The 27255-nt window shown below is 34.3% G+C and overlaps 2 protein-coding genes across 2 annotated transcripts; both read left to right on the top strand.

The window, feature by feature from the left end:
- The first annotated feature begins 10899 nt into the window (after window positions 1–10899).
- Window positions 10900–13070, top strand: LOC135150359 (putative disease resistance protein At1g50180). The gene is made up of 2 exons (XM_064086623.1): window positions 10900–11222; window positions 11945–13070. The coding sequence occupies exons 1-2, from the start codon at window positions 10922–10924 to the stop codon at window positions 12631–12633; spliced, it is 990 nt and encodes a 329-aa protein (XP_063942693.1). The 5' UTR covers window positions 10900–10921; the 3' UTR covers window positions 12634–13070.
- A 1225-nt stretch (window positions 13071–14295) lies between these two features.
- Window positions 14296–18990, top strand: LOC108207055 (protein RECOGNITION OF PERONOSPORA PARASITICA 7). Its single transcript, XM_017377521.2, has 2 exons — window positions 14296–15448; window positions 16726–18990. Exons 1-2 carry the CDS (start codon window positions 14443–14445, stop codon window positions 18558–18560), a joined length of 2841 nt encoding a protein of 946 aa, XP_017233010.1. The 5' UTR covers window positions 14296–14442; the 3' UTR covers window positions 18561–18990.
- Window positions 18991–27255: the final 8265 nt, after the last annotated feature.

Below are 27255 nucleotides of genomic sequence, written 5' to 3'. Positions count from 1 at the left end.
AAACAGGAAATATGTGTTGCCAGAGAAACAACAAAAACATGGTGTGGAAAGTTGTTTCATGAAGCATTGTTGGCTCATCACAGAGCTTTTATTTGTTATCAAGAATATGCTATTGAAAACAACAAGCAGTCAAACAGAGGAAGAGTAAGAATGCTGGGGTGGATGTTCCTGAGTCGGTGGATGACGGGAAGCTTGGGAAGAAGAATCCAGTTCAAGCCATCTCACTTGTACTGGCAAAGCGGGAATTTAATGGAGCAGGGCATGGAGCTTTCTCCCCACCAAGTTCATCTGTGGAGTTGCCAAAAGTGAAGGCTATCCTGGTAATATGTCCTATGATTGCTGTGACGCAATGGGTGAATGAGATTAGCCACTTTACTTTGACAAGTGGCAACAAGGTACTGGTTTATCGTGGTGCCATGAGGGGCAAGACCCTTCATGAATTTTCAGATGAAGATTTTGTTATAATTAACTACATATTCAAGTGTCGAAGCAGAATGCAGGTATAACGAGAGGCAACTGTCTGAATCTTGGACACAAAGGAAAAATGTACAAGTATGATCCGTGGCCAAGAGAGCATAGTGACCAAAGGGTCTTTGTGGTGTTCTCATTATGGATTAGCACATTATTTGTTTAAGTATTACTCGTGTTAAATTTGTTTGTACTTGCTCTGTATATACGGATATACACCACATAGTTGATTTAAATGAAGACCACATTCTTATTGGAGACGGGAGAATATATAACCGAAGAAGAATGTTACAAAATTTATTATGAAACAAAACATTCTGCTTGTATTACATATATGATTTCCAAAGTCTCTAATTATATATAAAATATTGATCTCCATATAATTTTTTCCTACAAAGGTTTATTGTTAGCATATACATCAATGATCAAACATAGAACATCATTTTATTACCTGCTGAGATAAGCTTTTAAAAAATAATTAAGGGAAATTTGTAAAAATACCCATGTTTTTAAACTTATTTTCAAACACTTAGTCGAAGTTGCATATGTGTTTGCAACGTTTGTTGAAATCATTTGATTTTCGGGTTATTGGAGTTGCAAATGAGGTTGCTTATATGGTGGTACGGTATTTTTTAATAAACAATCTGCAACTTCATATTTTTGAAAAAAGGTGAATAATTAATTATTTAGAATAGGGAAAATAGATTTTTTCGACATCCAACTTATTGTGTATTTAGATAAACTTAACACTAAACTATAATTTTTTTTCTTTTTGTAACTAATGTTAGGTTTGGATTTTTTTTTCCCACCAAAGTTAGGATCGGATTTGATTATTAACACTATATTATTCTTTTTAGCATTATTATAATGGTTTTTCTATGGTGTGCACATGTACACACAATAAGCACAAAATTTCATAGGTTTCTCTTGTTTTGATTGGCTTACACCTTTTAATAATGGTGGACCCTATTGCATTTACAACAACCACACCAATCAAAATCATCCAAATTCATAATATAGTGGTAGTCTGCAATATTAAATGTGTCAACTGATGCTTGCAATTCAATAAAAGCCGATTCACAGCTGAAAAATCTTGAGCTAGTTTAAGCTATGTTTGCTGTGACTTTCAAACACACAAGATTCTTACGATTTTATATGTGTTTTATTATTCTGCCTTCATTAACAGGCTGAGCTTGTTATGATGTAGACTTAAACATATCTTTCTTGTTGCTTTTGTCTCTTAAAAGACATTGGCAGAGATTTAGAAAGGATGGAAGATTCGGGAAGGGAAATGCTGAGGAGTTTTGCAGGTCTTCCACTAGCCGTAAAGAGTGTGGAAGGATTTGGCGGAGGATATCAAAAAGAAATATTTTACATTTTAAGTAAGCATGATTAAGGATTAGAAAAGATTCATACCCCGCGTGTGAAGCAGCGGGCAAGGATTCCTAGTAAACTTAAAAAATAGAAGAAGACATAACTGAAGTGATGTATAATGTGTTAATAAGTTGTTAGAGTTGCTAACACTACACATAAAATAAGGTAATGCAACTAACACCCTCATTTGTTGTTAGAGTTGCTAACACTACACATAAAATAAGGTAATGCAACTAACACCCTCATTTTCTGGACTTAAGCATATGCTGCTGGAGTATGAATGTATGATATAACGACATTTTGTGAAAGTTTAATGACATTTTTGAATTTTGTGAAAGTTGAACTTAATATCATGATATACCAGAGTTTAACTTGATATCATCATATATACCTGAGTCTTAAATTTGTCTTTAGTGCTGTAGTAGCTAGAATGCTAAGTGGCCATCTGATCTAAAAGTTAAGGTTTCTAAGGGAGGTGTGATCAGAATCAAAGTATATTATCTAACAAGGAGAATGTACTCGAGAATGTACTAGACTTTGTGTGTACTTAACTAAATTATTGATTATAAATATAATTTTTTAAAGTGAATATGAGAGCCACAGTGTCATTATCCTACCCATACAACGACGAAGGCTAAGACCCTGCAATATGTAAGGATCACTTATTACCAAAAGACAATATCATGGGTGCACCAACATGATTTTGTCCACTAGAACATAAACACGAACGGAAACACAGACACCGTTCAAGAACTCACAAAATGACGCTGACATTTCACACAGCACGCTTTGTAATTACTCCTCTAAAGCGAACTGCTGGGTTTTATTGGTATTTGAGGTTAAGGTGCTTACACCCAGAATAATTAGGCAGTAATTTTATCATCACATTATAGCAAACAACCAAGCAAATATGCAACACGATTGCAAATTTGTGTATTTGAATTTTGAGCATAAGTTCTATTCTGAATCACGGTCAAATTCTAAATTCTCCACGAATAAATAGCCAAAAATGAATGCTAATAGTACAATTACAGATGACAAAACCCAAAGTAATACACTGTTCCTTTGCACAAGTAATAATACAGAAAGAGTTCAATCTGATTTCACTCCAGCTTTAGTGTAACCTGAAGCTTGGGTTGATGTGCATTCCACTGTAACAGAATCCATAACAAAATAGAGAGTAGAGAAAATTGCATCATAAACTTGTAGTGTGGGCATTGGTATCAAACTCATTATTAAAATAACACGTTAAGTTTCAAGTGATTCTTTGGATCCCAAAATTAGTAACTCGCATAGAAAACATGTCTCGCAGCGATTATTGTAGTCCAAAAATTTAGACCGCTTTAGCTTCGATATAATCGCAAGTCAACTTAACACTCTGCAGGTGGCATTGATGATGAGTGCTTAATTATTACTCATTGCAGCAGAATAATTCAAATAGGCCAAGAGAAAAATTTGGGTCAAAATAATAATTGAAATAATACAAGACCAACTCCACAACAGCGGAATATAAGTCATCGCCTAGGGCGAACTGCCCGCATATTTCAGGGCTACATATAATATAATATAATAACTATAAATATATTGTTATCACTAAAATTATATTATACAAGTGTTTAGTTTAAAAATCTTTTAGCACTCCAAATCTTAAATATTATTATTACATTTATTTATAGCCACAGACATTTACTGTTGGCCAAAAAAATGAAAACTAAATATACAAATGATAGGTATTAAATTACTTGATTAATCAATATATAAATATCATGAAGAAAAAGTCTTCTGATATCCAAGTGCAATGCTAGAAAGAATTTCATCAGGAATCAATGGAAAGTCAGAACAGAAATCGGGAGGAATGAGGATATCATCAGTTTTTTGACTAATGTAAAATTAGAAGATAATTCACCCTGGAATAACTAGAAGCAAAAGAAATTTTTGACTAATGTAACGAGAACGTAAGCAGGCGGGCTTAATAATTAAGCAGGATGCGGGTAGTGGAAAGGGCCGGTAATAAGTAAGAGAAGAACGTAAACAGATACGGATCGAACATAGGGTATATTGACCAAAGATTTGAGAGATAGGGGTGTTTTGGAAGAAGTTTCAATGTGGGATGAGGGGAAACTCTAGATCAAATTCATTCAACTGGTCTACGAAGTTCAGGTATTTGTATTTCCATAAATAAGGAGTTGGAATAGGGGATGAAAGATAAAGGGGTCGGAGTAAATAACTAGAAGGCTAGAATTTATGCGGGAATTGTCGCAGAACAAAAGAGTCGTAATGAGTAGTGATAAGATGAATTAGAGGGAAGAACAGATAAAATGGTCACATGAAAGAACAATCGACAGAGATACATTATAGGAAAAGAAAAAAGGTACCTTTGGTTCACCTGCATATTATTTTTGGTTGCAAGTTTTCTAACAAATACAAGAGAAATGGAATTAGCAGCTGAACATGTGCATTCAATTGAATTCGTAGATACCTGCAAATATGCTGACTGTTGTGAGATTACCGATGGCCATTGTTTGATATATATACGAGATACTCTGTCAAAAAATGACCAAATGCATAAACGAATGACAAAAATGTAGCAGTATAAAGTGGCAACGTTTCCGAGGTTAAAAGCACAAAGAAAGCACAAAAGGTCCATCTGGCCACGTTTTGATGGGGCCTTAAAAATACTGGGATTTTGATCAAAACCCTAGCTATATGGACTTTGACTCTAACTGGCCGAACTTGAGTGAAATAGTTGAGTCCATTTAGGTCCTCAGAATAAATTGAACCCGGTTTCTGTCAAAGCCTCATCGGAATGTAATCAGAGTAATTATTTATTAAAACTTGAGTAATTGAGTTAGTATTATATTGACTTAGACATTTTTTTTTCTTCTTTTCATATGTTTTAGTTTATGACTTAAATTATATATGGTTTAGCTTGGGCGCTGCAGCAAGAGGAATCTGCAGCCCGAGGAGGCATACTTGCAGATGAGACGGGAATGGGGAAGACTGTCCAAGCCATCGCACTAGTACTGGTAAGCAGGAAGTTCAAGAAGCCGGGGATGGAGCTTTTCCCCAACCAAGTTCATCTTTTGGGTTACTAAAAGTGAAGGCTACTACATATTTAGTCGTCGAAGCTGAATACAGGAAATATGTGTTGCCAGAGAATACGGCATGCCCAAATGTCAAAGAAACCAAACCAAAAGGAAGCCAAACGGAGACATCCAACTATAACTAACCACCATCCCAATGCTTAAGAATGCAAACTCGACAAAAATATACATTTCAGAAAAAATGACAGGAATGCCACATTGTAATATATTTTTACCCATGATACCACATTTGAAATAAATAGTCAATTTCACATAATTATACTATGGTGGCAATTTCGGGAATCAAGTCAAACTCATATAATGTCAACACAACACATGAATGAATTTAATATTCGTAATTGTGTTTCAATTTTCACAAAAAACGTTGCTAATATTACTCTGCTCACCCAGGTAATTAGATTTCATTTAATTTATTATCAAAAGAATTACTTTTCACTTAAAAATAATTTGACCACTTAAGTGAAAAAATGGAATTTGAAAACTTGCTAACAGTGGTCGTGCGGAACGTTCCAAAGGACGTGATGAAGAAGAAATAAAGGGAACCAAACGACATAGGCAAGAAGTTGAAGAAGATGATGGTGATTACATTATTGGTTGCGCAGCTTGGTGTAAGTGAAAGTATCGGTTTTATAATTATAAAGTAGGTAAGCATCATGTTTATTTTATATATATATTGAAAAATTCTTATTTTAAGATAAAAAAATATATAAATTATTATTTTTATATATAAGGCATATATTTAAGCCCATATGAAGAGATACCCGGCCTGTCAAAGCCCAATAAAACCCTAGGATCAAAATTAAGTAATATATATATATTATGCCGCCGTGAACAAACAACATAAGTATAAAACAAAGCTTCATACCATTTACATCAGTAGATTGTTCAACATAGAGATTTATCAACTATACATCCATTTATGATATGAAATTGTTTTCATGGGTATTGATTTAATAGCTAGTGTTTACGGTACCGACTTTGTTCGGCGTTTGGGATCGGAATTCACGAATTCTATCATGATTGAACTCGCTAATACATCTACAATTATGAATCATCATTACAGGTATGAAATCTAGTTATGCTTCTTTATCGAATGTTAAAATTGTCATATTAGAATGGAGTTTAGTCATAATAGATGAGTTCGAAACTATCCTCAACTTGTGAATTGTAGTACCTATACTAAGAAATTTCTACTAGAGTGAATAGTCACAAAAATTTTGGCTAGGGATGACAACAGGTCCAATCGGTTCGCATATCGAAGATATCTAAATCAAAATTATTTTTAAAATCCAAATAAAAATCCAATCGAGTTTCAAATATCGAATCCAAATCTACGGGTTTCGGATCGGGTTCGGGTTTCATATCAATTCCAATCGGGTTTCACAGATCAACTCTGAATCCAAATTTTTTAAGCAGGGCTCCATCCTTGTTCCCACTAGATATGCACAAAAGGTCCATCAGGCCGTCGAGTTATGATCGGACCCCAAAAACACTCGGTTTTTTTTTTATCAAAACCCTAGACCGACTTTGACTTTGAGTGGGCCGGACTTTCATAAAATAGTTGAGTCCATTTAGCTCCCAACCGGGTTTGTATGAAGGCCTCATGCCAATTTGATAAGAGTAATTCTCAATTAAAACTTGAGTAAATGAGTTAGTATTATATTGACTTAGACATTTTTTTTCTTCTAATTTTTAAATATTTTAAGAAGTAAATTATATTTGAGTATGATATTGAAAAATCAAGTTAAAAATATATTAAAATTTTATATGAGAAATAAGTATATATATATTAAACACATGAATCAATTTAATATTTTGTAATTGTCTTTCAATTTTGGCATAAAAGGTTGCTAATATTATCTTAGAAAATATTTTCTCAATATGTTAATATTACTTTTCTCTCAAGTAGTTAGATTTCATTTTTTTTTGACAAAAAGTTAGATTTCATTTACTTTATTATCAAAATTAAATTAGGCTCTCCCAACGGTGAATGATGTTCTTGCTGTGAGACTGCTGAACCGCCGCCCAGTTTGATTATGCCTCTGCTGAGGTATCAAAAAGAGTGGTTAGCTTGGGCGCTGAAGCAAGAGGAGTCTGCAGCCCGGGCAGGGATACTTGCAGACCAGATGGGGATGGGCAAGACTGCTCAAGCCATCGCACTTGTGATGGCTAAGAAGGAACTTGAAGGAGCCGGGGATGGGGCTTTCTCTCAAACAAGTTCATCGTCTGGTTTGCCAAAGGTGAAAGCTACTCTCGTGATTTGCCCTATGATTCTTGTGATGCAATGGGCGAATGAGATTAGCGGCTTCACCTTGGCAGGCAGAAAAACAAGGTGCTCATTTATCATGGATCCAAGAGGGGCAAGTCCCTTCATGAATTCTTGGATCATGATTTCGTGATTACCACGTATTCAGTCGTCCATGCTGAATACAGGAAGTATGTCTGGCCAGAGAAACAAAGATGCACCGGGTGTGGAGAGTTGTTCGATGAAGGGATCTTGGCTTATCACCGAGCTTTTGTTTGTGTTCCAGGAAATGATAGTAGAACCAACAAGCAGCATAAACAGAGGAAGAGTAACAATCCTGGGGTGGATGTTACTGACTCGGTGTATGATGGGAAGAGCGCCTTTGGAGCTGGTTCTTCTACCAATGATTCAGAAGGAGCTGAAAAGGGACCTCATCAAAGAAATTATAATTTGTACTCCGTGGACTGGAACCGTATAATATTGGATGAGGTGCGTTTTAATGACTAGTACTGTTAGAAAGTGTCTCAGACTTGGCTGCTTTAGTTGATGTGTCTTTTTTGTGTGTGCCGCACTCATATATTGAATCCAGATATTAATAAATGAATTATGAGCTACCACATTCATTTATACAAAACATATCTAATGAAGCTCCTGAATATATGTGTATGTGCTTATATGCGTATTTAAAGTCATAGAGCAGCATGATCTATGGACACTTTGAGATTTATGTTGACCTATGGACAGTAAGTATTACCTGGATACCTGAAACCAGATTAGCATGTTTCACTAGGCCATTAAATATTAAAAACTAGTTTTGATGATTTGATGATCTACATGAACAAAACTAATAGTTTCATTTGTTGTTAACTAGATTAGGTTTCATATTAGTTTTTTATATTTTCATCAGCACTTTAAAACCATATATATAGTACTTGTTCACATTTGATCTTTTATTTTGAAAATCGTGTGCTTACTCTTTAGAGATGATGGATTAAGTTAGAGTTGTAAATCTACTCTAGAGGTGTTTTAAATGCCTTTCAGTGTTTGACTTAAATTATTACCTCAAATTACTGGATAATTTCTATTTTTATTACAGGCTCACCATATTAAAGATCATCAAAGTAGCACTTCGAATGCTGTTCTTTCCTTAAACTCTACCTACAAATGGGCTCTAAGTGGCACTCCCCTTCCTACAAAGGATAAGGCCTTTATTGGATTTTGTTATTACAACATATTCAGTGGTCGAAACTGAAAACAGGAAATATGTGTTGATAGAGAAAAAACAAAAACATGGTGTGGAAAGTTGTTTCATGAAACATTGTTGGCTCATCACAGAGCTTTTATTTGTTATCAAAAATATGCTATTGAAAACAACAAGCAGTCAAACAGAGGAAAAGTAAGAATGCTGGGGTGGATGTTCCTGAGTCGGTGGATGACGGGAAGCTTGGGAAGAAGAATCTGTGAGATGGTTAGAATCTCTAGAGGATGCAGACACGGATATGGAAGATCAAAATCCAGTTCAAGCCATCTCACTTGTACTGGCAAAGTGGGAATTTAATGGAGCAGGGCATGGAGCTTTCTCCCCACCAAGTTCATCTCTGGAGTTGCCAAAAGTGAAGGCTATCATGGTAATATGTCCTATGATTGCTGTGACGCAATGGGTGAATGAGATTAGCCACTTTACTTTGACAAGTGGCAACAAGGTACTGGTTTATCGTGGATCCATGAGGGGCAAGACCCTTCATGAATTTTCAGATGAAGATTTTGTTATAATTAACTACATATTCAAGTGTCGAAGCAGAATGCAGGTATAACGAGAGGCAACTGTCTGAATCTTGGACACAAAGGAAAAATGTTCAAGTATGATCCGTGGCCAAGAGAGCATAGTGACCAAAGGGTCTTTGTGGTGTTCTCATTATGGATTAGCACGCTATTTGTTTAAGTATTACTCGTGTTAAATTTGTTTGTACTTGCTCTGTATATACGGATATATACCGCTGAGTTGATTTATATGAAGATCACATTCTTATTGGAGATGGGAAAATATATAACCCAAGAAGAATGTTACAAAATTTATTATGAAACAAAACATTCTGCTTTTATTACATATATGATTTCCAAAGTCTCTAATTATATATAAAATATTGATCTCCATATAATTTTTTCCTACAAAGGTTTATTGTTAGCATATACATCAATGATCAAACATAGAACATCATTTTATGTCCTGCTGAGATAAGCTTTTAAAAAATAATTAAGGGAAATTTGTAAAAATACTCATGTTTTTAAACTTATTTTCAAACACTTAGTCGAAGTTGCATATGTGTTTGCAACGTTTGTTGAAATCATTTGATTTTCGGGTTATTGGAGTTGCAAATGAGGTTGCTTATATGGTGGTACGGTATTTTTTAATAAACAATCTGCAACTTCATATTTTTGAAAAAAGGTGAATAATTAATTATTTAGAATATGCAAAATAGATTTTTTCGACAACCAACTTATTGTGTATTTAGATAAACTTAACACTAAACTATAATTTTTTTTCTTTTTGTAACTAATGTTAGGTTTGGATTTTTTTTCCCACCAAAGTTAGGTTCGGATTTGATTATTAGGGTCGCGCTCAAAAAAGAACCAGTCCTTAAAATAGAACCATAGAACCACTAAGGTTCTGCTGCGAAACCCTAAATTTTAAATAGATTTTTAGGATCTAAATCTAAATACATGTTTTTTTCATATTTTTTCATCGTTTTGTGTGTTCAAAAATAATTTTAAAATCTAATGCATAGATATTGACATTTTTTGCATGTGAAGTTCTGCTGCAGAATCCTAACTCATACCTAAGTTCTGCTGCAGAACCCTGCCTTATAAGGTAAGGGTTCTATGGTTCTCTCTCTAATGGTTCTCTCTAGAACATGACCCTTGATTATTAACATTATATTATTCTTTTTAGCATTATTATAATGGTTTTTCTATGGTGTGCACATGGACACACAATAAGCACAAAATTTCATAGGTTTCTCTTGTTTTGATTGGCTTACACCCTTTAGTAATGGTGGACCCTATTGCATTTACAACAACCACACCAATTAAAATCATCCAAATTCATAGATTTTAGTGCTTAGCATGTGCCCATGGGCACACACTAGACAAACCCTTATTATAATATAGTGGTAGTCTGCAATATTAAATGTGTCAACTGATGCTTGCAATTTAATAAAAGCCGATTCACAGCTGAAAAATCTTGAGCTAGTTTAAGCTATGTTGCTGTGACTTTCAAACACACAAGATTCTTACGATTTTATATGTGTTTTATTATTCTGCCTTCATTAACAGGCTGAGCTTGTTATGATGTAGACTTAAACATATCTTTCTTGTTGCTTTTGTCTCTTAAAAGACATTGGCAGAGATTTAGAAAGGATGGAAGATTCGGGAAGGATTTGGCGGAGGATATCAAAAAGAAATATTTTACATTTTAAGTAAGCATGATTAAGGATTACAAAAGATTCCTACCCCGCGTGCGAAGCAGCGGGCAAGGATTCCTAGTAAACTTAAATAAGTTGTTAGAGTTGCTAACACTACACATAAAATAAGGTAAGTTGTTAGAGTTCCTAGTCCACTATGATTACTAATTTCTGTACATATGAAGCAAAAGAACATTTCAACTACATTCTGTAATTTATATACATTTCAACTACATTTTGTAATTTCTGTAAAGCAAAAGAACAAAGAAATGGCTGAAGCAATTGTGTCCATGGTTGTGGGAAGGATCACTGATCTGTTGATCGAGGAACCTCTACTTCTTCACCGAGTGGAGGGTGAAATTCAACTAGTGGTGACCGAGCTCATGAGGTTGAAGACATTCTTGCCAGATGCTGATTCAAGGATTGATGAAGACAAAATCCGGATTTTGCTTGCGGAGGTACTGCATCTTGCCTATAGTGCTGAACATGCTGTGGAAAGCTTTCTGGTCAAAGCCATTTCATACCCTGGAAAAACAATCCAGTGGATGAATACCAGGAAGTTTTTGTTGGGTTTTAGTTTCTACCTATGAGATTAAAAGCCCAATAGGATTACCCTTGTTTTGGCCCACAAGGAGATAAAAATAAAGGAAGCCCTATATATAAATATAGGAGGATATTTGTGAAAATAAGCAAGAGAGAAAATAGGCAAAGGAGAGAAATTGAGTGAAAATTCGTAGGTAATTTTCTGGTTGCGCTGGCTGCCTTGTTTTTGCGTTTCCCGGAGTTCCAACGGTCGGATCGTCCTGAATTTCGGACAGCATCTTCCTAACACCGATATCTAAATTCTGAACGGTGGAGATCGGATTCGGAGGTGTATTTGAGGGGCTGGGCAGTAGCTAAAGAGCCGTGGAGAAGCTGAACCTAGCCGTGGGTCTTTGTTCTTTTGTTGCTTATTTGGTTCCATACTTCTTGACGAGTTATTCCAAGAGTGTGAAGGTGATTGTATTCCTCTAGTTTTATCTGGAGAAGAACTTGGTGTATCACCCATATAATTTGTCATAGTGAATTGTTTGGGTGGACTGCGGTCCCGTGGTTTTTACTCCTTTCATTGAGGGGGTTTTCCACGTATAATTCTTGGTGTCTTGTTTATTGTTCATTGTTGCTTTACTTGTTTGTTTCATCGAAGGTTCATACAAGTAGGGATAAGTATTGTCCAACGAAGGTTAATTCCGCACTTAGTTGTTGCCGTTGTGGTCACTTTTTCCCATCAGTTTTCAGGACGGATCACTGATATTCAAAGAAAGATTCAGAATCCTCTGATTCATCAAATTCCTCAAATGGGATCGTGGGAAAGTTGAAGAGATTCCACTCTTTCACTACTGTTAAACCAGAGTTATTTGTGGGATTTCAAGGAGCAGTAGACCTCTTGGTGGGACATCTAGTGAAAGAAAGTGATGATTCTCACCCGCTTGTCTCTATCTGTGGAATGGGAGGGCTGGGTAAGACGACTCTCGCTGAAAATTTATACAATCATTCCACTATTAGGGCTTGCTTTGATGGTTTGGCTTGGGTTTCCATATCGCAAAAGTGGGAGAAAAAACAGGTTTTGCAACGAATTCTTGTATGTCTCGACCATGAGAAGAAAGAAGAAATTCTTGCTATGAATGTTGACAGTCTAGTGAAAAATTTGATACAAATTCAGGAAAAGAAAAAATGCTTGATAGTCCTTGATGACATATGGTCAAATGATGCTAGGGATTCTTCAAAAGATGCATTCACAGCTGAAGGGTCTCTAAGCAAATTAATGCTTACAAGCCGTAATGTTGAGGTTGCTGAGCATGTAAATCCGAGAGGTTTTATATACCAGCCAGAATGTCTAAGTGCTGATCATAGTTGGGAGCTACTTCGGTTGAAAGCCCTCCCCAGAGGATATTATCTAGGTACATATTTTACTGGCATTTATTGTGTTGAATTTATCTAAAGGGAATATTCTGCTGGAGTATGAATGTATGATATAACTCGCCTCCTGAGTTGCAATTTTTAATAAGTGTATTATACAGGCATGACTCATGAGCGCATCGATTGTTCAACTTTGTATCGACACGTTCTTAGAATAACATACTGTGTCAGTATTCTCTCCGATCAAGAAGAAAGTCAGCTAAGATTACTAATCTCAAAGTTGAGGTTTTTGAGGGAGGTTTGATCAGAATGAAAGTATATTATTCAACATGGCGAATGTACCAGAAATAAATGTACGAGAATGAAAGTATATTAATTAACATGAATGTCATGAAAATACACAAATGCTCAAATTCATGTTGATTCTGTTTTTTATTGGATATCATATTTCAGTAGCTGAACTTCAACTTTGCATTTTCATGCTCATAACAACCTACAAACTGATGCATTGTAATCTGTACAGCGTAATCTGTACAGCGATGAGCTCATTTAGTGTTCAACTGTGCACCCACGCTCATTAAATAATGTGTCATATTATTGTCTTGTCAGATCTATACGAAAGTCAACTAAGATTACTACTCTCTCCGTCCCCTTGAATAGTATACATTGGAGGACGGCGACGCGGCATTTACTTTAATGCTCTTGTAAAATATAGTTGTGCAATTTATTTTAAGATTTTCTCTTCCTGAATTAAAATTTGAATAAATTTCAAAGTTGTGGCCTAAGTTTACATCGATTTTCAAAACGTTGGCCGGAGTTTCAAATTCTCAGAAAGATGGCCACACTTTGGCTCCGCTTTTTAAAAGTGTGGCTCCGTTAAATATCACTAACGGGAGTAAGAGAAAAAAGGGTAAATATGAGTTTTAAATTCTCAAGAAAAAAATCTTAAATTTAAGTTACAGAGCTATATTTTACAAGAATATTGAATTGTGTGTCGAGCAGTTGAAAAAAAATGTATGTACAATCAAATGGGACGGAGGGAATAATCATTAGATCTATGCATTTCAACTACGGAGGGGGAAAAAACATTATGTAGCTGATATTTATTCTGGCTCCAAGTAATAATGATTTCGTGTGTACACAGAATTCTCCACCAATAAAAATTTGTCACCTAGCTAAAAGTAGTCGTTATTGGAAAGACCCTTCTAAAAATAGATGAAGTAATTGTGCTGATTGTTGTAGGCAGAGGATCACTAATATACTAGACGGAAATAGTAGTGGTAGTGAAAAAGTAGTCGTTATTGGAAAGACCCTTCTAGAAATAGATGAAGTAATTGTGCTGATTGTTGTAGGCAGAGGATCACTAATATACCAGACGGAAATAGTAGTGGTAGTGCTAAAAGTAGTCGTTATTGGAAAGACCCTTCTAGAAATAGATGAAGTAATTGTGCCGATTGTTGTAGGCAGAGGATCACTAATATACCAGACGGAAATAGTAGTGGTAGTAGTAGCTGTGGTGCTTGTTGGTATATTTTGGTGATAGAAGTGGTGTCCAAGAACCCTCCATTTGTATACTCAATTTATAAAGTATATGAAAACATGCTGCTGAAGTAAACATTCTGATACAACCTACCCTTAAAGCCAACTGGCTTTTGTTTATTTTTGATTGCATATTATATAGCCACCAGCTAATCACCTAAACTTGAAATCTACATGTCATAATGTCTTTATTTATGATGAGCTTATCCATCGTTGAACTTTGCACCCACATGCTCATAAAATACAACAAAGTCAATGATTTTTTCAGATTTATATGGAAGTCCACTGTGATTAGTAATTTCTCTACATTTCAACTACATTTGTAATTTCTGTCAAGCAAGACAACAAAGCAATGGCTGAAGCAATTGTGTCCATGGTTGTGGGAAGGATCACTGATTTGTTGATTGAGGAACCTCAACTTCTTCACCAAGTGAAAGGTAAAATTCAACAAGTGGTGACCGAGCTCGTGAGGATGAAGACATTCTTGCCAGATGCTGATTCAAGGATTGATGAAGACAAAATCCGCATTTTGCTTGCGGAGGTACTGCATCTTGCCTATAGTGCTGAGCATGCTGTCGAAAGCTTTCTGGTCAAAGCCATTTCATCCCCTGGAAAAACAATCCAGTGGATGAATACAAGGAAGTTTTCAGGACGAATCACTGATATTCAAAGAAAGATGTCTCCCCTGTTCGGTTTCTTTCTGGAGTACAAAATCAAATCAACTTCGGAATCCGCTGATTCATCAAATTCCTTATATGGGACCGCGGGAAAGTTAAAGAGATTCCACTCTTTCACTACTGTTGAACCACCGATATTTGTGGGATTTCAGGGAGCTGTTGATCTCTTGGTGGGACATTTGGTCAAAGAAAGTGATGATTCTCACCCGCTTGTCTCTATCTGTGGAATGGGAGGCCTGGGTAAGACGACCCTCGCTGAAAAGATATACAATCATTCCACTATTAGGGCTTGCTTTGATGGTTTGGCTTGGGTTTCTATTTCGCAAAAGTGGGAGAAAAAACAGGTTTTGCAACGAATTCTTGTATGTCTCAACCATGAGAAGAAAGAAGAAATTCTTGCTATGAATGATGACAGTCTAGTGAAAAATCTGCTACAAATCCAGGAAAAGAAGAAATGCTTGATAGTCCTTGATGACATATGGTCAAATGATGCTTGGGATTCTTTAAAAGCTGCATTCACAGCTGAAGGCTCTCTAAGCAAATTAATGCTTACAAGCCGTAATGTTGAGGTTGCTGAGCATGTAAATCCGAGAGGTTTCATATACCAGCCAGAATGTCTAAGTGCTGATCAGAGTTGGGAGCTACTTCGGTTGAAAGCCCTCCCCAAAGGATATTATCTAGGTACATATTTTACTGGCATTTATTGTGTTTCATATATATATCCTAGTTACATGATGCATCTACAGTCCAAGAACAGAAACTTCAATTTCCAAAACAGAGTGCTCAGTTCTTTCTTTAACTTTTCAAAATTTTGAACATCATGGCCAAAACCCAGTATATGGTCAACATACAATACACATGATCAGCAGTCATTCTGTTATTATAACCATTGCTTGACATAAATGACTTGTAAACTTTTTGCACCAGTTTCAGTGGCGGAACCAAGACTAAAAGTCAGGGGGGGCTGAAAAATATTTCGTCATCTATACTTGCATAAATAGCTTTCTCAATATATATCATAATAATATCAGTCATTCATGCATCTTCCATCCTGTTACGCTGATAAGGCAACAACTCCAAGTCTAGTAAAGAGAAATCCTTTGAATAAAATTGTGCAAGGCAGACCAGTTTTGAGTTATTGAAATTCGAAAATTAATTTCTAGGATCCAAAGAGCCAATACAAAATAGTAACTCTATGTTTCCTAGCACCTCTTCAAGAACTTAAGAGCTCTATTTGCTTCCTCAACAACGAGGAGCACGTACACTTTCCCTCTTAACTATATTTTATATTATTTTTCTAATGTACAAAGTACTCAGCATGCATCATACAGTTTGCATGATCTAGTTGCTCTGAGTGTATCTGTTTGAATGTAGTTGTTAATTAGACTCTCTTTAGACTAAGTGCCTTCTCTTTTTTCTTCTTTTATATTAAGTCCCTCTCTATGACATTTATAATTCAGCGGGGCTAATAAAATTATATTGACATCACAAATTCAACGGGGGCTGAAAAAAAAATATACACTGTATTTTTGAGGTTAGTGGGGGCTCTAGCATCCCCTAGCCCCCCTCTGGTTCCGCCACTGACCAGTTTACATGTATAATAAGCTTTCACACAAGACTTTAAAACCTGCTTGCTGCTCCTTTCCTTTAAATCATCGTGAGAAAATGTTGTTTTATAATACTACTTCTTCTATTTCTAAATTCAAGCAAGCAACTAAAATCAAGAACAACTCTTATTAGTAACATTTTAACAACTAAAGAAAATATTTAATCAAAATCTAATCCTTTTTTCTGTCCAAATATTTAACCTGTAGACCCATTTGTTCTTAAGAGCCTTCTCCCCATCTTGGCAAGTCATATGTATTGTTCTCCCCTTCAATGCCTTTATTTGTTAGCAGTAAAATCATGTTAGCTTATATATATGTATGTTTTTTAAATTTTCTTGTCATATGCTACAGATAATATGGAAGATGTTAAAAGGAGGGAAGAAATAGGAAGAGAAATGGTTAAAAAATGTGGTGGTCTTCCATTGGCTATTGTGATTTTGGGGGGTATACTTGTAACAAAACCTTCGCTCAGACAGTGGGAGAGGGTGTATAATGATAGTCTATCATCCCTAAAGAAAGGGAAGGGATTGGGAGAAAATCAGCAAAATCAGTTAAACGACATATTAGTTCGGAGTTACAAGGAATTGCCCCCTCAATTAAAGTCATGCTTTCTATATCTGGGCAAATTCAGTGAAGATGAATGGATAGAGGCAGAAAACTTGTATCAGTTATGGATTGCGGAAGGGATAATACTATCCAGCGACAAAAGGGTAGGAGAAACAATGATGCAAGTGGCTGAATCTTACATGGGGGAACTGTTACATAAGAGTATGGTTCAAGTGAGATTTGATGATTCGGAGTATTTACTTAGAAAGTTGAAAAGTTTTTCTCTTCATGATCTTATGAGGGACCTATCAGTATCCCAGGGAAAAGCAGAAGATTTTCTCAATGAAATTAAACTTCAAGATGGAAATGGTTTGCATCTATCCAAGTTTGCTTACACTCGCAAACTTGTAGGTCAATATTGTGATCATAGATATGGAAGCACTCGATCAATGTTACTTAATGATGATCGCATTTTGACACAAACACTGGGATCACATTTAGCCAATTATAGGTTGCTAAGAGTCTTGTGTCTGGATGGTGTTTTGCTTGGTCGACACAGTGTTATCCATAACCATTTTGGTACGGATATTGGTAGTGAGATGGGCAGCCTTATTTACTTAAGATATTTTAGTGCAAGGAAGTCGAACTTGGTGAATTTTCCATGGATACAAAAATTGGTGCTGCTACAGACTCTCAAACTAGATCAAAACGGGAATAAGATGGGTTACTCTTTTTCACCAAAGCCAATTGGTACCTTGGGGAAGTTGATACATTTGTATCTTCCAACGTGGGTGGGCACATTAGAGGAGAAACTGAAATTACGGTTCAACAATGGGTTGAGCAAATTAGAGATATTGGAGAATTTTGATACTCAGTGGTGTGAGGTTAAGGATCTACCAAAATTAACCAATCTTCAAAGACTAAGGCTAATGGTAAGCGGAAGTCCTGACGATGTGGATGAGATGCTGATGTACTTTGCAAAATTGGCCTTGTCAACTTCAGGTCTCCTGTATGTGGCCCTTACTGTTGATATATATTCTGAAGATGGGTTGCTTTATCGCCCAGATATCGTAAGACAGTTGTTCTGGAATGATAAGTTTCAGGAATTATCGATATATGGCAAGCTCCCAGAAGTGGAAGAATTATTTGAGAAGCAGCAACAACTTATTAATACTCACATTACTGCTTCTTTGATTTGTATCACCAGCTTAACACTTTCAAAGTCATACCAAAAAAAAGATCCAATGGCTGCGCTAGGGAAGTTTCCAAATTTGAGGAATTTGTTGTTGGATGAGGCATATCAAGGAAAAGAGATGGTGTGCTCAGCTACGAGTTTCCCAAAACTCACCCAGCTTATTCTGATGACTCTTCGCCAATTAAAAAATTTGAGAGTGGAGGAAGGAAGCATGCATGTTCTCTCCGAATTGTCCATTTCTAATTGCCGTGAGTTGGAGGAGCTTCCACAAGGACTCGAATATCTCAGCTCCCTTCAGATACTAAGAGTGAACCCTAAACCTCGGAATTTTTTAGATAGAATCGTCATGGTCAACGGTGAACAGGGGCCTGATTTTTATAGAATCGCTCATGTCCCTGATGTTCAAATGGGCAATTGGGTGCTCCGGAGAAACCGAATGAAATAGAGAAAGCATTAGTACTCTAACACCCCAGTCCCACATCAAGTCGTGTGGAGACTTTAGTTCAGTTTATAAACTTAAATACTACTACTAATTGCACCAATAAATCATGATCTTCTGGGAGTCTGTGGTGGGCTTGTGGATTACCCAAGTTGTTGCAGTTGAGCCAGTTTATTTCGGCTTATTTTCGGATTCGGAGTTCGGGACTTGACACGATTTTCGAAAAAGACTCGGGATTTGACCCGGGTTGTCACAAGTACAGTAGCAGTTTCCCAGTTCTGTATGTTATTGTTCAGTTTGTTTTACACTTTGTTTAATATTACTCATTTCCCAGTTCTCCTTGATGTGTTCTGGTTTCCATGATATTTAATATTGCACTATTCATTACAAATATAAAACCAATGTTAAGCAACATAGTATATGTTAGTTTGATTGCTTGAGTACTGTATAGTAGCATTATGCAAGTCCTTTGTTGTTAATGTTATGTTTCCAATTTCTGTATGAACAACAATATTAATTACTATATACTCCCTCCGTCTCAAAATAGTTGTCACATTTCTATTTTTGTTAGTCAAATCGACTAAGTTTTGACCAAATATTATAAGTCAACCACTTATTATTTTAAAAAACTGAAAATTACATCTTAAAGTAGATTAAAAGTTATTTCCGGTGACATATTTTTTTTTATTTTGTCAATTGATAAAATATTAATAAATTTTAGTCAAACTTTAGTCAATTTGACCGGCACAAAACCAAATGTGACACTATTTTGGGACGGAGGGAGTAGTTATTAAAATCCATTTGATTTGAACAAATAGGAATTCAATAAATAAATATTCCAGAATATTGGATAAATAGTAAATCTGTTAAAAAAAGGGTGAAAACCATATTTTAATTGATGAAATGAAGAGATTTTGAGATTGGTATTGAAGCAGCTGACAGAATATACGGCTATCATGTTTTTCATTGGACCATATGCAGAATTGACCATGATATGAACTTTCTCATCAGAAGTATGTAGTTTTACAGGCAAATATATCTTTGAAAATCTTGCAAGATATTTGAACATGGAAAACACAGATTTAGTAAGGCCGTGGAAAACACAATCGGATGCTTTTAAACATGGAAGATATATGAAATTCAGTAGAGTCGACTCACATGTATTCAATATATTTATAATATTAGAAATAAAATATTTTAAATATATCTTTATAGACTATCCGAAAGTAAATATATGAAATTCCGAAGAGTCACTGCTGCGGGCTTCCCAAAACTCAGCTGGCTTAAAATGTTGGCTCTTCCCAATTTGGAAAACTGGAGGGTGGAGGAAAGAAGCATGCTAATTTTCTTCTCGTTGGTTATTGAAAGGTGCTATAAGTTGGAGGAGAGCTCCCACAAGGACTCATATTCCTCAATTCTCTTCAAAATTTAAGGCTGAATAAAACTTCAATATTCAATGATAGGGTCTGTGCACTGAACAGTAAAGAAGGACCGGGCTTTTACAAGGTTACTCACGTTCCTAACCTATCATTCTGGACCTAATAATGTATGTAATTACTACAATATTAGAGAAGATTCCAACATTGAGAAATTTGAATTCGTATGAACCATATAGAGGAAAGGAAATGGTGTGCTCAGCTACGGGCTTCTCAAAACTCATCCAAATTGAACTGAAGCATTTTTCAAATCTGAAGCATGCTCACTCTCTCTGAATTCGCAAAGTCTGCATGCTTTCATTTGGGAGAGCTTCCTCAAGGACTAGATTTCCCTTCAAAAAATGTAATCCCGTACACTACGGTGTGTAAATTAATAGTTTCCAGGCCATCTACAAATATTGTGTATTTCTATTGGCCATCACTAAACTGTCTGAAGGAGGCTATGACCATCATAATTTACTTAACAAAGATCACATGACAGAAAAACATCCATCAGTTAATTAAGAGCATTAGTTGTGGTCGATTTTCTTTCAAAAATGACAATATTTCTTTTCCTGATTTAAGTTGGGAGGAAGTTGTAAAGATGTTATAATGACTTGAAATATATTGTCATCATAAATTCCGTTAATTAATATTGAATTCGTTTACTAGAAACTTGTAGACATGTTATAATGACTTGAAATGTAATTATGTCTTGTATTAATTCTCTCAAATGTAAATTCAGTTCAATAAAAACTTGTAAAGATATTATAATGACTTGAAATATATAATCTCATAAATTAAATAAAATGCAAATTCAGTTCATAATAAAGGAATATACGTGTGCATAACACACCTGATCACACCGACAAATTTGTTCAAGATAAAATACAGTATTTGAATACATGCATTAACGTGCAATAAAATTGGTTTTAGTATAGTAGACCAAATTTTAATATTACAAAATATTTCTTGCTACGGTGGCTTATAATATTTACACTACAAGAAAATCGTAATCACACAACAGTTATTAGACAACTGTCAAAAACTATTCCGTTGTCCCAGATGAACAAACAACTGGGACTTTATTGTGCTCACAAAACTGTTATTTAGGTGTTTATATGACAATGGTTATAGGTCATTTTTAATCGTGTTGTGTAAGGGGCGTCCTCTGATCAGAATAGACAACATTAATTTATTCCTTAATTTTAACATTATTTTATTAATATTTTAGTATTAATGAGTTGAATTTTAATTAAATTAATTCAACCAACCGATTATACGTTTTCATGAAAATTTAAATTTTACATTTTATTATATATTTATAAATATTTTTTGTTATTAATATGTGATGATTATTATTCAATTAATTTTAAATCATATTTTTCATATTTTGTATATTTTCATATGTATGAGAAAAGACAATTAATTGTCACATTAATTGTCAAATGCAGTGACTGAGCATGGGGTAGTTAGTATGTTACAAGTATCTTTAATCCTGTTTTGTTTAGCTAACAGAATTGATCTGCATGATTCTACTTGCACTTAACAGAGCATAGTGTTTTGATTTGCTTATACCTTGAACTTAATTTTGTTAGTATTAAATAGGAGTCCTTGTAATGGGATGAGTATCCACTTACAGAGTAAACAGCAGATCATGTTGCTTTAGTTTATTGCGACACCAAAAATATTTGTCATAAATAGTTTCAAGTTTATGTATTCTCTCTTTGGATGGACCAAGTTAATTTTATAATCTTTCTGCTACAGACTGATGATCTTAGGGGTAAGGTTCGTGCCCATCGTTCAAAGGAAGGAATGCCGAATGCTTCATTCCTAAATCTCTTAGTCCCTGGAAAAAGCATAGCTTGGCAGCCAGAAACTCTTCTCATCAACCAGCTACCCAGTAAGGGGTTTCAACTAACCAATTTAGCCGACAGCAAGCATAGAAATTTTGGTACTTCTGACGTCTCCATGGAAAATTTTACATTGCATAGATGTACAATCCAGGTGCAAAGTTATTCGAGACTGTTTGCGTTAATGTGTATTGTGACTTCTGTTTTATTTTGTGTACAATACTTAGTTTCTGAATTATCCATAGGACTAGCAGTTTCTTTGTGGTAAGGATGTAACAGTATATTGAATTAACTTAACTTCTAGTGGTTTGTAATGGAATTCTGTGTTGAAGTCATTTAATGTTATATTTAGTTAATGATTTTGTTTATAAATTGCCATACAAAAGCGACCGGAAGAAATCTTGGTCGCTTATCAAATTCCACCGATATTGGTAGAATTTAATATATTTAGGCGGGAGATTCAAATTTTCATCAAAAAATAAAAGTGAAATTATTAATCTAAAATTTAACAAAAGAGACCGAAAAATCGGTCGCTTTTATATAAAAGCGACCGAAAGTGATAAAAGCGACCCCCTTAGAAGCGACCACCTGTTTTCGGTAGCTTTTAATCAAAAGCGACCCCTTACGGTCGCTTTTAGCTAAAAGCAACTGCATTTAGGTGGTCGCTTTTAGTGATTTTTCTTGTCGTGATTAGAAACGGTTATGTAATGAGGTGTTTGTATTGAAACGGAATACGTTAGAATTAAAAAAAGTTATAATTTTATTTTTAACGTCGTTATAATTTTTTTATAAAATTTTATATCATAATGTATTGTAATGAATGTTTTTTGTGTTTAAAATTATTTAACAATGTAAAAGTAATAGACCTCCATATATTGTAGACTTTTAGTTTTAGAAGGAGAGTACGCGACCAAAAAATATAACTAAAAAGTTGACTACAAATTATACCTATTTTGACTAGCTTATTATAATATATAGTATAGATACATGTGTAATTTTGGTGACAGAAATGGTGTCCAATTCTTGGTCACCTTATCCATAAAACCTACATTATATACTCAATTTATAAATTGAATTTTCTTAGGTTTTTTTCAAAAATACACAAACTGCAATTTTATTGGGTTTTTACCGAAAATACACAAACTGCTATATTGTTTTCAAAAATACTTCTACAAAAAATAAATTTCAAAAATATGTTTTCAAAAATACGTTTTGTAATTGTTTCAACCATATTTGCAACGGAACCAAATCAACTTTATAAAATTAAGAATACTAGCTTATAAACCGTGCAAAGCACGGACGGGTATAATATTTGTTATTTTACCGTATATATTTTAAATTTAACTGATTTTATTGTGAAAATAAAATTATGATAGAATAATTAATGTGGTTAAATAAATTTTTTATTTAACGGTTGAATGAATTCTTAATAGTTTTTTTTTGACAGAATGAATTCTTAATAGTTAAGTCCGTCAAATGACTAATTAAAAATTATTTCGAATATTTATATTTTAATGAAAATGTTAAAAACTAATAATTTGATATAGAACATATTATAAGTTAAAGAGACGTAAACCCAAATATCGACACATCATACTAACCTAATTTTTAATGGTTTGATTTAATAGATAATAAAAAGTATATCGTCACGCATTAAAAATTAAAGAGGTCTGTGAGTCGAATATCAACCGGATCACCAAACTCGACAAAGCTTTAATAATATAATAATAATATACAGTATAATACAGATTTATAATATTACTTTTAAACTGAGACCATTAGAGTATTTAAAAATAATGTTAATGTATTTTAGTGGAAAAGTATCACCGTTTTATTATTAATTATATATAATAATATTATATTTTTAAAAATATGTCGCCCTCTCTGTTCTAAAACTCAGTGATTAATAACAATTAATCATCGATTAATCCTTATTCTGTAACTCGTCGAACAGATTAAAAATCTGATTATTCTATTAATCATTCTATTAATCCCCGATCAATAAAATTAATCCTTGTTCGGTGTCTTTACCGATTAAATCTGATTCCCGCTTTTTACAACACTTGTCACCCGTGTTAATTGTAGAAGATCGGGTTTTTTAGTTTGAAAATCTAAAAGATATAGTGTGTTTTAATTAAAAAGATAACTACTATGCTGCTTGATGTTATTTCAGAAGATTGAGTTTTTTTAGTATAAAACATAAAAGAGATAATATATTTTAGTTAAAAAGAATAATAAGTTATATAGATAGGCACGTATTTAGGCCCAATACCGACCCATCAACCTTCTCATTTCCGACTTTAACAGTATAGTATAGATTATAATAAAGAAAAAATTCATGTATGTTGCGTGTGTTATTTTTAGAAAATCAGTTTTTTAGTTAAATCTGAAAAAGATAACGTGTTTTAGTTAAAAAGGATAGTTGCTATGTTGTCTAATATTATTTTTAGAATTTGGAGTTTTTAGTTAGAAAATATAAAAATTATAATTATTTTAGTTAAAAAGGATAATTGATTATATAAAAAGGCTCATAATTCGGCTCAAGTACCGACCGACTAAACTTTAAATGTCTTGACTTTAATAGTATTCGGTTTTTTAGTTAGAAATCTGAAAAAGATAACGTGTTTTAGTTAAAAAAGATAGTTGCTATGTTGTCTAATGTTATTTTTAAAATGTTGAATATTTTAGTTATAAAATATAAAAAAGATAATAGTTTTAGTTATAAAGGATAATTGATTATTTAAAAAGCCCATAATTCGGCCCAATTACCAACGACCAAACTTTTAATAATTGATTATATAAAAAGCTCATAATTCGACTCAAGTACCGACCGACCAAACTTTTAATGAGTATAGTATAGATTGATTACATAAAATATTCCCGTTCTCGTTTCTCAACCGAGTCCTCATCCCCTCCCAGAATTTTCAGCCATTCTCCGTGGTTGAAATTAGAAACACAAGCCTATGCGTAGTCGCAATATGTCTCAACATACTCCGAAACTCATTAAATTAATTATACCCCAAATAATCCCCAAACCTCCTGTTCCCAAACCCTTATATCTCTGCACCACCGCCCGGCTAACAGCCAACCTCACGACCACACCACAACTCCTTTTCGTTGCTCATCTCTTGCTATACTCTACTGTTTTTCACTTCTCATTCCTTCATTTCTTGCTCGATCGATTCTTCCAGTGACTCGTAAAGTGGTTATTAATCAGTGGCGTAATTAAATCAAATTGCACTCTCAGTTGCACAAGTTCAAACCGTATTTTAGAAAATAAAACAAGAAAAATTTAAGTTTGAAAATAAGTTCAAAAAACAGCCCAGATCACCAGCTAAGGCCCCATAACTTCCCGAAGTATTTCACATACAATCGGTCCCGAATTTTACTCTTAGCAACTCTTATATATATTCGAAGCAAGCTGTTGTGTAATTAGACTACGAATTACAAATGTCTGGAAAAGCTCTATTGCTATTTCGCAGGGCAATCCGTATTGATATAATGAAAGTGAGGGGCCCTAATGACGGAACGCCCTGAATAATCGACTCGTTTTCCAAGCAAAGTCTCGCGAAATCTTCCCTCTTTGCCTTCAATTACATCCGAAAATGATTTGTAAACTTTATTATGGCCGTCCCTCATCGGTTGTCCATGGATTCCATTATCAAAGAGAAGGTTCGAAAACATATTTATTCTAATTCAGAGGGAGAAATGCATTGGAATACCGACAAATTTAGTATTTTAATAATTTTCGAGTTTAATTTATTTTATGAACTATTTTTTAGATTACAATTAAGGAAAACATAAGTACTAATAAATAAAATTTGCCAATAAATTGTGAAAATTTGATCAAACAAATTTTCGAGACTTCAACACAGGATATAGAAGTATACTTTTTGATATAATTTACCCCTAATGCCAAGTTGCATTTTTTTGTATCATGTTGATTTTTTAAGATTTATATGAAAGATTGAAAGTCCTCTGTGATTAGTAATATTAGAACATATACTAATCACTGGTTCTATACATTTCAACTACAACTGTAAAACAAAAGAACAAAGAAACCTAGCTAGAAATGGCTGAAGCAATTGTGTCCATGGTTGTGTCCATGCTTCTTCAACAAGTGAAAGATGAAACTCAACAAGTGGTGATGGAGCTCATGGGGATAAAAGCATTCTTACGAGATGCTGATTCAAGGATAGATGAAGAAAAAATACGCATTTTGCTACTTTAGTTAACAGCCTTCCCCAGAGGATATTATCTAGGTACATAATTTACTGTCATTTATTGTGTTCCATATATATTCTAGTTCCATGATGCATCAACATTACATGAACAAAACTTCAATTTCTAAAACAAAGTGCTAGAACCACTCTTATTAGTGACATTTTAACAACGAGAGAAAGTATTGAGAAAAGGCTCCCAGAGTACAATTTTAGTACATAATGCCCCAAATGTCATTGTCCAGAAAAATAGCCCTCACTGTCACTTCAAAAGTAAACTTTAATTAAGTTGATCACTTTTACCCTTTAACATTTTAGGGTTCATATTTTGGGTTTTAGAATAATTTTTTTATACTTGAAATTAAATTGACTAACGGTTAAGGTTTAGGATTTAGGGTTTAGGACCTTTAGGCCTTAAATACTCGAGCGTAAACCATAATTAATTCGAGGTTTTAGGGCCGTGAAGCCCTAAAGCGAGGAACTAGATTAAAAATTAAATCTTAAAAAATAGATTAATAGTTTTTAATATTTTAGGGTTCGTATTTGGATTTTAGAATGATTTATTTACAATTGAAATTAAACTAGTTTTTAAAAAATTTAAAAAAATATCCAAAACACAACTTGAAGTTGTGTTCAGAGTTAAACTCACAAGTTGAAGTTGCATTGAGGAGGTGAAATGCAACTTGAAGTTGGGTTCTCCCTTAAAAAAGATGAAAAGGTGAACCGAAGTTGCGTTTTGTATTTTGATGCAAGTTCAGTTTGCGTTTTGATGTGACAGAGTGGGCTTTCTACGGAGATCGTGACTTTGAAGGCCATACATGTGCAGAAGGTGACTCTCAGGGCCAAGACGCGAAAATATTTCATCAAAATGTAAACCAGTTTTTCTGTCCAAATCTTTTGGCAACCAATTACGCTTTGTATCTCAGTTGCAGGCTATTACTTCCTCTCTTTATACCTGTAAACCGATTTTTTACTATTTGCTTGGAAGAACCTTCTCTCTTTCTTTGGCAAGTCATCTATGCCCTTTATTAATAAACGAAATTCGGCGAAAAATGAAGGGTACAAAATATCAAAGTATCAAAATTTGGTTATCATAATCTTTTTATTTAATAATGGTTATTATTATTATACTTCTATGAAAAGACTTCTATGTTGGTCATGATTTTATGTAATGTTACAACTATCTGACCAACAGAACTATTTGCTTTAATTT

The sequence above is a fragment of the Daucus carota genome, chromosome 2 (assembly GCF_001625215.2).
Source record: "Daucus carota subsp. sativus chromosome 2, DH1 v3.0, whole genome shotgun sequence".
In the NCBI taxonomy this organism is placed as follows: Eukaryota; Viridiplantae; Streptophyta; class Magnoliopsida; order Apiales; family Apiaceae; genus Daucus; species Daucus carota.
Note: the sequence above shows the minus strand (reverse complement) of the source record. Positions and strands in the feature narration are given on the sequence as shown.

Coding starts and splice junctions, on each gene's coding strand:
- LOC135150359 (XM_064086623.1), top strand. CDS start 10,922: ATGGCTGAAGCAATTGTGTCCATGGTTGTGGGAAGGATCACTGATCTG. Junction 11,223..11,944: donor TACCAGGAAGTTTTTGTTGG/GTTTTAGTTTCT, acceptor CGGATCACTGAT/ATTCAAAGAAAGATTCAGAA.
- LOC108207055 (XM_017377521.2), top strand. CDS start 14,443: ATGGCTGAAGCAATTGTGTCCATGGTTGTGGGAAGGATCACTGATTTG. Junction 15,449..16,725: donor CCCCAAAGGATATTATCTAG/GTACATATTTTA, acceptor CATATGCTACAG/ATAATATGGAAGATGTTAAA.